This window comes from Scyliorhinus torazame, chromosome 1 (genome assembly GCF_047496885.1).
Source record: "Scyliorhinus torazame isolate Kashiwa2021f chromosome 1, sScyTor2.1, whole genome shotgun sequence".
In the NCBI taxonomy this organism is placed as follows: Eukaryota; Metazoa; Chordata; class Chondrichthyes; order Carcharhiniformes; family Scyliorhinidae; genus Scyliorhinus; species Scyliorhinus torazame.
Window position 1 is genome coordinate 271,917,379 of NC_092707.1, and position 12,257 is coordinate 271,929,635.

Here is a 12,257-nt window from a genome sequence, read left to right on the forward strand (position 1 = left end):
TTCTGTGGCGGTTAATGAGAGAGCTCACCCTCCTCTATTTGAATGCACCCATCTGAACTGCGAGGAGGTAATTGAATTGCGACTTTGTGTCCTGGGTGTTGCCCACACCAACATGAGCAGAGTGAGTTGCCTGCTGACGCAGATGAATGGCCTGTTCCAGTGGGTGCGCATAGGGTTTGACAAGCCAATTCCTGTCCCCTGTTACTGATTTATATTGGTGCCTTTTTTAATATATTCTCTCAAATCAAACTTGAATTGTGCTATCCACAGATGATTCTAAAACAGATGAACAACACAATGTTAAGATATGGATGGCGCATCCTTTGTAGCCAGGCTGTTACCACAATATTTTCAACCACATCACCATGTCCACCCCTTCTCCACAATAGTGATAGGTTCCTTCCCAAACCTATCCCGGTAAACTCAACGAACAAAGAACAAAGATAAGTACAGCACAGGGACAGGTCTGTCTGCCCTCCAAGTCTGTCCCGACCATGATGCCCTAACTAAACACAAAACCTTCTGCCCTTATTCAGTCCGTATCCCCCCCATTTCGTCCCTATTCGTGTATCCATCCAGATGCCTCTTAAATGTTGTTAATGTGCCTGCTTCCACCTAATTCTCTGGCAGCGCATTCCAGGCACCCACCACTCTCTGTGCGAAAAACTCACCCCGCACATGTCCCTTAAACCTTCTCCCTCTCACCTTGAACCTGTGCCTCCTTGTAATTGACACTTCCACCCTTGGAAAAAGCCTCTGATTATGCCTCTCATAATTTTGTAGACTTCTATCAGGTCTCTCCTCAGCCTCCGTCTTTCCAGTGAAAACATTCCTAGTTTATTCAACCTCTCCTCAAAGCCAACACCCTCGAGACCAGGCAACATCCTGGTGAACCTTCTTTGCACTCTTTCAAAAGCTTCCATATCCTTCTGATAATGTGGTGACCAGAACTAATGCAATGGTCCAAATGCGGCCTAATTAAGGTTTTATATCGCTGTAACATGATTTCCCAACTCCTGTACTCAGTGCCCCAGCTAATGAAGGCAAGCATGCCATATGTCTTCTTAATCGCCTTGGCCACCTGTAATGCCACTTATAGGGAACTGTGGACCTGCACGCCCAGATCCCTCTGTAAGTTAATGTCCTAAGGGTTCTGCCATTTACAGTATAATTCTTACCTAGATTTGTCCTCCAAAATGCATCACCTCACATTTTACCGGATTAAACTCCAACTGCCATTTCTGCGCCCAAGTTTCCGATCTATCCATATCCTGTTGTATCCTCTGACAATCCTCAGAACTATCAGCAACTCCACCAATCTTCGTGTCATCTGCAAACTTACTAATTAGACCACCCACATTCTCCTCCAGATCATTTATATATACTACAACAACAGAGGTCCCAGCATTGATCCCTGCAGAACACCACTAGCTACAGATCTCCATTTTGAAAGACACCCTTCCACCACTGCTTGCTGTCTTCTATAACCAAGCCAGTTTTGTATCCATCTAGCCAGCCCACCCCATGTGATTTTAGTTTTTGTCCCAGTCTGCCATGTGGGGCCTTGTCAAATGCCTTACAAAAGTCCACATAAACTACATCCACAACCCTTCCCTTATCAATTTTCTTTGTCACCTCTTCAAAAAACTCAATCAATTTGGTGAGACATGACCTTCCCCATACAAAACCATGCTGCCTGTCACTAACTAGTCCATTTTCCTCCAAATGTGCATATATCCTGTCCCTCACTATCTTTTCCAGAAGCTTTGCCACCCCTGATGTCATGCTCACCGGCCTATAATTGGCTGGATTATCCCTGCTTCCTTTCTTAAACAAGGGAATCACATTGGCTATTCTCCAGTCCTCTGGAACCTTACTTGTGGTCAAAAAGAATGTGAAGATATCTGTTAACGCCCCAACTATTTCTCCCCTTGCCTCCCACAGTAACATGGGATAGATCCCATCTGGCCCTGGGGACTTGCCTACCTCAATGGAATGTTCGATACTTAACATTTCCTCCTTTGATATATTGACGTTCTCAAGAGCGTTCACACACCTGTCCCTGACCTCAACATCCGTCCTGTGCTTCTCCCTGGTGAATACCGATACAAAGTACTCATTAAGGATTTCACCCATTTCTTGTTGTTCCACACATAACTTCCCTCCATTGTCCTACTCTTTCTCTTGCTACCCTCTTGCTCCTTATATATGCATAAAAAGCCTTGAGATTGTCCTTGACCGTGTTTGCGAAAGACATTTCATGGCCCCTTTTAGCCCTCCTAATTCCATGTTAAAGATCTTTCCTGCTTTCACTGTGCTCCTCAAGGTCTTTGTCAGTTCTTAGATGCCCAGGCCTATTGTATGCTTCTTTTTTCTTTTTGACTATGTTTATAATTTCCTTTGTCATCCATGGTTCCCGAATCCTGCCATTTCTATCCTTCATTTATGCGGGGATACGCCTGTCCTGCACTTCAACCAGCTGGTCTTTAAAAGCCTCCCACATGTCAGATATGGATTTGCCCTCAAATAGCCACTCCCAATCCACATTCCCCAGTTCCTGTCTAATTTGGATGTAATTGACCCTTGCCCAATTAAGCATCCTCACGTGCAGGCCACTCTTGTTCTTATCAATGACTATTTGAAATCCTATGGAATTATGGTCGCTGAGCCCAAAATGCTCCCCCACTGAAACATCAATCACCTGGCCTGGTTCATTCCCCAATACAAAGTCCAGTATGGCACCCTCCCTGGTTGGATTGTCAACACATTGTATCAAAAAGCCCTCCTGGACGCATCTAACAAATTGCTGTCCATCCGAGCCCCTACCTGTAAGGGATTCCCAGTTAACATGGGTGACGTTAAAGTCACCCATCACAACTACCCTGCTTTTTTCACACCTTTTCAGTATCTCAAATCCTGTAGCATCTTCTGTACACTTTAGTTCTTAACTTCAGCATTCTGTTCATTTTCCTCCTCCCTTCACCTCACTGACAGTGGAAGGGATTTGAACTGTCTCACCTCTCACGCTCTCCTGTCATAAACTGTCCCCTGCCCTCAATATTCTCTTTGTTTTCAACTTCAGGTGACGGCTATGGTTCGGTCATGAGCAGCCTTGCCTCCGAGTCAGGAGGTTGCCTGTTCAAGTTTCAATGCAGGGGTTGAGCGCAGAAATCTAGGCTGTGACACCAGTGCTGTTCTGAGAGTGTGCTGCAGTGTTAGGGGTGCCGTCTATTGTATAAGACATTAAACTGAGGCCACGTTTGCCTCTCAGGTGGACATCAAAGACCCCATGGCACCATTTTGAAGAAGAGCAGGAGATCTACTCCTGGCTCTGGCCGATATTCATCCTTCAATCAATAATACACAAACTTAGTAACAATCGAAAATCCTTCAGTCACTGAACGATCATTTGGAAGGAAGGGTTTGCATTTTAATAAAGTTACAAAGATGCAGAATTCCTTAAAAGGTTCAGAACTTTGTAAAACTTCAGTTTGAATGGAGACCAATTTTCTTTATTTTTTTTAACAGGTTAAACAAATAGAATTACTGAACTTGGTGATCGCTACTTTTATTCATTCATAATGTTGCCACAAGTGGAATAGAATTAATTTGCCTTCATCTCCTTCTTCCCCAGCCCCATGCAATCCTGAATAGTCAGTGGATAGTCGAATCATTAGCTTGTCCCATTTAGATGACAGGAAGTGGATTTATACAGGCAAACAAGAGGTCACCGTGAGATAGAACCGCACATAATGAAGGAAGAATGTGCAGGGCTATGAGGAGAAGGTAGGAAATGGCACCAGGTGAATTGCTCCCTCAGCAAGCCAGCAGAGATATGTTGGGCTGAATTGCCTCCTTCTGTGCTGTAATTATTTTGTGATTCTATGAGTCCTGATTTCAACACAGTGAAAATGCAGAAAGGCCATATCTTGTGAATGAATGAATTTTTTAAAAGCATAAACATATATGAATGCAGTAATTTGCACAAATGATCAAGGTGACTAATTGACGAAGATTATCATCCAGACTTCTCTGGTCCCTAAATTTAACCAATATTCTGTGTGAGGATGCATGAAGGGAAATCTACCAAATTGTGAATTTTTTTGGAATTCAGTCATGCAGTAAATCAATCCAATATCACTTGACGACTAACAAACTTGACGACTACAATAGTTTCAGGCAAAGTTAATTGATGGTGCTGACTCCAGTTTTCGCTTGGAGAATTCTCGAACTTGGTTTGAACAGACTGCAGCATCGATTGCTGACTCTGTCAATGTCCGTATCACAAGATTGTCCTCAGATGCGGGGTGTTACCCAGGGACTCCTTTTCACGAGAGACTTGTCAACTTCTTTTACGCTGCGACACCCTGAAACAACATTTTACATTTAATTCACGGATGCAGTGAGGACAGTGTGAGCAATTTAACCAGGTCTTCTTCACAGTGATTCCCTTGAGCGACAAAAGAGTTTTTTTTGTAGGATGGCCGGTTGAAGTACTTTCGATGCAATTAATAGTGGCTTCGGGACCTCCTCCTGCTGCCGCTGGATTTTGCCTGCAGCGGAGGGTGCCAAGGCATCAAGTGGCCTTATTGACGGGTTGGTGAGGGGAGGGTGTGGGGGTTTCCTCCTGCCCTGCCCTGCCCTAATGAACAACGCCCAGGAAGCTCCTTGTCAAGGCCAGGGTGCCAGGCCCCAGGGAAACCCCGGGCTAATCTTGAAGTCCATGTCCTTGTCATCTTATCTTCAGGGACTGCCTGTCTTCCCAGCAGTGGTCACTGCTCCAGGCTACGTGGCTGCAACTGGGCAGCTGCCCGCCATTTGATTGGCTGGCAGCTCTGGAGGTGGGACTTCCAATAGGGATGGGTTTCCCACCTCAAACCAATTAATGGACCAGTGACTGTAGAATTGACCACCAGGTCAAGCAGAGAGGAGTTCAGCCCCAGATATCAGCCAGGGTGTGGGGAGAGGAGAAGGCCAGGATTCCCATCTCCAGGTAAAATTCCAGCGGCACAGTGGTTAGCGCTGCTGACTTGCAGTGCCAGGGACCAGGGTTCAATTCCAGCATTGGGTGACTATAAGGATTTTGTACATTCTCCCCTTGTCAGTGTGGGATTCCTCTGGGTGCTCCAGTTTCCTCCCACAATCCAAAGATGTGGGCCGGGATTCTCCCTTCTGGGGGCTAAGTCCCCACGCCGTTGGGAAAACCGGCGCCAATGACTCCGGCGTCAATAGCCCCCTAAGGTGAGGAATTCTCACCTTTCTCGGGGGTAGGTGGACACCGGAGTGGTTGCCGCCGCTCCAGCCGTGCCAAAGGGCCGGCACAAATTCACGCATACGCAGAACGGCCGCATTATCTCGCGCATGCGCGGAACAGCCGGAATGATTCTACGCATGCGCAGACCAGGTGGCATATTTCTGCGCATGAGCGGGGGGTTCTCTTTCCCTCGCTGGCCCCCGGGCAACATGGCAGGGCCCTACAGGGGCCCGGCATGGAAGAAAGAATTGCCCCCACGGGACAAGCCGGCCCGCAGATCGTGGGCCCGAATCGCGGGCCAGGATACCGTGGGGACGTCCCCCGGGGTCGGATCCCCCCACGGTCCCCCGAGGACCGCCCCTGCATACACACCTGCCAGGTCCTCCCATGCGCCAGGTGAGTAATTCACGCCGGCAGGACTGGCCAAAAATGGATGGCGGCGAGGCCCATCGGGGCCCGGAAAATCGGCGGGGGGCCCGCTGTCAACGGCTGCCGACCGACGTGGCAGGAATCACGCTGCCACCTGAAAAACGGTGCCGGAGAATACAGCAGCTGGCGGCGGGGCGGGATTCGCGCCTCCTCCCGGGGATTCTCCAACCCCGCGGGGGGTCGGAGAATCTGGGCCGTGCAGTTTAGGTGGATTGGCCATGCTAAGTTGCCCGTTAAGTGTCCAAAGATGTGCAGCTTAGGAGGTGGGGATAGGGCAGGGGACTGGTCTTGGATGATGTGCTCTTTCAGAGGGTCGTGCAGACTCGATGGGCCAATTGGCCTCCTTCTGCACTGTGGGTTTTTTATGATAATTCTCACCAGGGTGAATGGACAATCTAAATTCCACCAATTCAATAAATCTGAAATGAAAAACGTTGCTCAGCAGACACATATTAATGACGTCAGAGGAGAAACTTTAACTCTTTTTTTTAAAGATGTGTCGCAAAAATTTGGTTTACAGGTGCAACAGGTGATTAAGAAGGCAAATGGAATTTTGACCTTTATTGCTAGAGGGATGGAGTTTAAGATGAGGGGGGTTATGCTGCAATTGTATAAGGTGTTAGTGAGGCCACACCTGGAGTATTGTGTGCAGTTTTGGTCTCCTTACTTGAGAAAGGACACACTGGCACTGTAGGGTGTGCAGAGGAGAGTCACTAGGTTAATCCCAGATCTGAAGGGGTTGGATTATGAGGAGAGGCTGAGTAGACTCGGACTGTACTCATTGGAATTTAGAAGGATGAGGGGGGACCTTACAGAAACATATAAAATTATGAAGGGAATAGATAGGATAGATGCGGACAAGTTGTTTTCACTGGCGGGTGAAAGCAGAACTAGGGGGCATAGCCTCAAAATAAGGGGAAGTAGATTTAGGACTGAGTTTAGGAGGAATTTCTTCACCCAAAGCGTTGTGAATCTATGGAATTCCTTGCCCAGTGAAGCAGTAGAGGCTCCTTCATTAAATGTTTTTAAGATAAAGATAGATAGTTTTTTGAAGAATAAAGGGATTAAGGGTTATGGTGTTCGGGCCGGAAAGTGGAGCTGAGTCCACAAAAGATCAGCCATGATCTCATTGAATGGTGGAGCAGGCTCGAGGGGCCAGATGGCCTACTCCTGCTCCTAGTTCTTATGTTCTTATGTTCTTATTGGAGGCATTTTCAAATATATACAAAAACAGAAAGACTAGAAGAACCATAACAAACCAACAAAATGTAACAACATGTCTAATGCTAACTTTATACAGTCCCTCCTACCCCCCCCCCTTATGTAGTGTAACCATCGACCCCCCCACCCTTCTCTCAAAACAAAGAAAAGGTTGAGAAAATAGAGAGAAAACAAGACCCCCCCCCCCCCACCCCCCCCCCCCCCCACCCTCCCCGCCGCCTCCACTGCTGATGTTTTAGCACGCTTTAAAGAAGTCGATGGAGAAATGTTAACTCTTGATGGGGCATCCAAATTGCCCAAGGGAGATCTGGTCAATAGTAACTGCCAGGCATCATTGGCACCGCCTGACCTGTTGTTTACCAGACTCGCTTCAGGCAGATGAAGAGCAGGTGGCACAGAGTCAAGGAGGGTGGGCGGTATTACTCAGTGTGATCTCCTTGGGAGAGAGCAGGATTAATGCTCGTAGACTTGGGTTTGAATCCCACCCAGCCAGCCAGGAGAATTCAACTTCCATTAATTAATAAATATCAAATAATATGCTAGTCTCATTAATAATAATCATGAAACTGCCAGGTTCAGGGTCACTAAGTCCTTTAGGGAAGGAAATCTGCCAACTTTACCTTGTCTGGCCTACATGTGACTTCAAACCCACAGTAATGTGTTTGACTCTTAACTTCCCTCTGAAATGGCCTAACTAGTCACCCAGTACAAGGGCAATTAGGGATGGGCAACAAATGGTGTTGCCGGCGACGTCCACATCCGATGACTGAATAAGAATAAATGTACAGTCTATTTAGATATGAATAGTTGCTTCTTTTTTGGTGGGACTGGGAACAGGTAGGGAGGGGGCTTATATTTTTTCATCCTCACACAACAGCACTAGAAGGAATAGCAACAGGGCATGAGGAAGTAACTGCAGTAATATCCTACTCTGTATTATAAAAATATATTTATTTCCCAGACTGTCTGTCACAAACAGTGGCATCTGTAAAGCCGAAGAGTTTAGGAAACACAAAAGGAACATTAGTCACTGACAAGAGACTCAAGTGAACACTCGCAGACAGAATGACCAGAACTTGGCGTCAGTGTATTGGAATGAAATAACGGAGAAAATTTGTTGGGAGCTACAACAAGCCAAACTGACAGCAGTGTTGACATGGCTGTTACAGGTTGTGGTTGCACCTTAACTCTGGGTACCAGGCCACCCCCCCCCCCCCCCCCCCCCCAGTGAACAATGTCAACTCCCGCCCCCCCCCCCAGTGAACAATGTCAACTCATATGCCCGGTAACATGTTGAGACTACATTCAGCAGCCATAATATCGCTTTCAATTGTGTCTCAAGGGGGTGATCCAAGCCAAAACAACAGAAATTCCAATTCGTTCACACTGTTCCCTCATTATTCAGTCATTCATTTTCCTCATTTACTATTGGGCTTCCTTCACTTTGTCTGAAATCAAGACCACAGTTTAATCAAAATATCAGCCTATTTGTACAGTTTGAGGTGATAAGTGATAACTATACCCAATGCCTTGAGCCAACAGCTCTTTGTAAGTTGAGGGTTTGCTGAGGGTGGTAAGTACAGAGTAGAGTTAGGATGGATGCCAATGCCGGCCAGGTCTAATGGTGCCACCCAATCTGCCAACAGACAGTGGATTGGCCAAATTTATCTCGGCAATATGGGCTGAGGCAGGAGAAGAGATGGCCGATGTGGACAGTCTTTGTGATGGAGAAGATACCAGGGCCAAAGTTCAAGCTCAGGCTGGGACAGTGACCTCGGCGGGAGGGAGTGACTATAATTGGTGGCTGCATTTGTGGAAGGGGAGGAGAGCAGAGGCCGAGTCCGAAGACAACAGCTTTGCTCTTCCCATTGTTTAACTGTAGGGAATTATGGCTCATCTACGATTGGATGTTGGATTAGCAGTCTGGCAAGAAAGCAGGAGTGAGGAGGTCGAAAGAGATTTTGCTGAGGCAGCATTCGGCTGACAATGTACATCAGCTGAGTATATGCAAAACCGAGCGTTGTGTAATCAGAAACTGTCACTCTGGGCTCCCTGTAATAGAGAATTAGGAAAAGGAAGGAGAAATAGATCATTCTGGGACTCCAGGGGTGAGGGTGCGAAAGAGAAACCATTACAGGGAATTGTCTGATAATACATGACAGGCCAATCCAATTGTGGAGTGCACTGTTGAAAGGGAAGATGAAGGCGATGCAGAATGAATAAAGTCTTGAATATTCCTGTTTCATACATTGAAAGCATTTGCTTGAGTGTCTTAGTAAGCTTCCATTATCTAGTAACCTTCTGGAATTGCAAAACTTCATGGAATGGATGGAAACTTGCAATAACCAATGTAACATTGCACAAAATTAAAAAACAAATTAAAAAACTCAAGCAAGGCTAAAACATTTGCTAATCAGGCAGGAACAGCACAATCTAAATACTACCATCGCTGGCACTCAAGTAGTTATTTATTCCTAATATTTGGGGTTTGGGTTTCAGAGTTGCCACATCCCATCACAACGGAAGATCCTCGCCCGTGTATATCACACTCACAGGTGCTACACTGGAAAGACGTTGGACAAAGAGAAGGAAGAAAGGCTGTCCTCTTTCACACTGAAAGGCATCTTCCAACTGAAAAAGACCAGCTTGCTAAGCATGATAGTGGATAGGTTACAAGGAATGCTACTATTAATGCCCAGTGAACCTGGGCCAGAGGACAAGAAAGGGAGCAAGATAAATATTTATAACAGTGTCCTGCACCAAATAATGTCCTTAAGTATATGATGGAACCTCAAATGTCCATCACTAAAAGTGGCTCTGTAGAACCACTACTGTCAAAGCTGGCTGAGTCTGGATGGACATTTCTGTTGGATTAGGCCTGCAGCATTTGTTGAGGGATGCATAAGGAAGGACTAGACCTTGTCTTCACCAATCTAAATGTCAGAGATACAACTGTCCATGACAGTTAGAGTGACCATTGCACAGTCCCGTATTGACACTTGAGCAAATACTCCATCATGTTGCTTGGCACTGTCACTGTGCTAAATCTGATTGATTTAGTACATCAGCACATCAATGAAAAAGATACAGCTGAAGCATTTGCTAAAATCTTCAGCCAGATGTGCCGAGTAGATGATTCATCTCGGCCTCCTCTTGATGTTCTTAGTATCACCGATGTCAGTCTTCAGCCAATTCGATTCACTCCATGTGAGAAAAAGAAATGGCTTAAGGCACTGGATACTGCAAAGAATATGGGCCCTGACAATATTCCGGCAATAGTACTGAAGACTTGTGCTCCAGAAATAGCCACACCTCGAGCCAAGCTGTTCCAGTACAGCTACAACACTTGCATCTACTCTACAATGTGGAAAATTGCCAAGAGCTGTCCAATACACAAAAAACGGGACAAATCCAATCCAGCCAATTATCATCCCACCAATCCCCTCTCAATCAATAAAGTAATAAAAAGTGTAATTGACAGCGCTTCAATCAAGTGGCACTTACTCAGCAATAACCTGGTCAGTTTGGGTTCCACCAGAATCATTCGGCTCCTGAACTCATTATAGTCTTGGTTCAATTTTTAAATATACATTTAGAGTATCCAATTCATTTTTTCCAATCAAGGGGCAATTTAGCATGGCCAATACACCTACCCTGCACATCTTTGAGTTGTGGGGGACAGCCTTGGTTCAAACATACACAAAAGAACGGAATGCTGAGATGAGGTGAGAGTGACTGTCCTCGACATCTAGGCAACATTTGACTGAGCGTCATGGAGCCCGAACTGAAATGAAGTCTATGAGAATCGGCAAAACTCTTCACAGAGTAGAGTCATACCTAGCACAAAAGTGCTAGGGGGGAGTTTAAACTAATGCAGCAGGGGCATGGGAACCTGGATTGTAGTTTTAGGGTACGGGAGATTGAGAGTATAGAGGTCAGGAGCACAGATTTGACTTCGCAGGAGGGGGCCAGTGTTCAGGTAGGTGGTTTGAAGTGTGTCTACTTCAATGCCAGGAGTATACGAAATAAGGTAGGGGAACTGGCAGCATGGGTTGGTACCTGGGACTTTGATGTTGTGGCCATTTCGGAGACATGGATAGAGCAGGGACAGGAATGGTTGTTACAGGTTCCGGGGTTTCGGTGTTTTAGTAAGTTCAGAGAAGGAGGCAAAAGAAGGGGAGGTGTGGCGCTGCTAGTCAAGAACAGTATTACGGTGGTGGAGAGGATGCTAGATGGGGACTCTTCTTCCGAGGTAGTATGGGCTGAGGTTAGAAACAGGAAAGGAGAGGTCACCCTGTTGGGAGTTTTCTATAGGCCTCCTAATAGTTCTAGGGATGTAGAGGAAAGGATGGCGAAGATGGTTCTGGATAAGAGCGAAAGTAACAGGGTAGTTATTATGGGAGACTTTAACTTTCCAAATATTGACTGGAAAAGATATAGTTCGAGTACATTAGATGGGTCGTTTTTTGTACAATGTGTGCAGGAGGGTTTCCTGACACAATATGTTGACAGACCAACAAGAGGCGAGGCCACATTGGATTTGGTTTTGGGTAATGAACCAGGCCAGGTGTTAGATTTTGAGGTAGGTGAGCACTTTGGGGACAGTGACCACAATTCAGTGACGTTTACGTTAGTGATGGAAAGGGATAAGTATACCCCGCAGGGCAAGAGTTATAGCTGGGGGAAGGGCAATTATGATGCCATTAGACATGACTTGGGAGGGGTAGGTTGGAAAAGTAGGCTGCAAGTGTTGGGCACACTGGATATGTGGAGCTTGTTCAAGGAACAGCTACTGCGTGTTCTTGATAAGTACGTACCGGTCAGGCAGGGAGGAAGGCGTCGACCGAGGGAACCGTGGTTTACCAAAGAAGTGGAATCTCTTGCTAAGAGGAAGAAGGAGGCCTATGTGAAGATGAGGTGTGAAGTTTCAGTTGGGGCGCTTGATAGTTACAAGGTAGCGAGGAAGGATCTAAAGAGAGAGCTAAGACGAGCAAGGAGGGGACATGAGAAGTATTTGGCAGGTAGGATCAAAGAAAACCCAAAAGCTTTCTATAGGTATGTCAGGAATAAAAGAATGACTAGGGTAAGAGTAGGGCCAGTCAAGGACAGGGATGGGAAGTTGTGTGTGGAGTCTGAAGAGATAGGCGAGATACTAAATGAATATTTTTCGTCAGTATTCACTCAGGAAAAAGAGAATGTTGTGGAGGAGAATGCTGAGACCCAGGCTATTAGAATAGATGGCATTGAGGTACGTAGGGAAGAGGTGTTGGCAATTCTGGACAGGCTGAAAATAGATAAGTCCCCAGGGCCTGATGGGATTTACCCTAGGATTCTCTGGGAAGCCAGGGAAGAG

At 46.3% G+C, this 12,257-nt stretch overlaps 1 protein-coding gene across 2 annotated transcripts in view; it reads right to left on the bottom strand.

Moving 5' to 3' along the window:
- Window positions 1–3,490: 3,490 nt before the first annotated feature.
- hao1 (hydroxyacid oxidase (glycolate oxidase) 1) overlaps window positions 3,491–12,257 on the bottom strand; it is a 73,723-nt gene continuing 64,956 nt past the window's right edge. For both annotated transcript variants that reach the window (XM_072506072.1, XM_072506063.1), the window contains one exon: window positions 3,491–4,367. In XM_072506072.1, coding sequence (XP_072362173.1) covers window positions 4,297–4,367 — 71 coding nt within the window. In that variant the 3' untranslated portion in view covers window positions 3,491–4,296. The remainder of the gene's footprint in view (window positions 4,368–12,257) is intronic.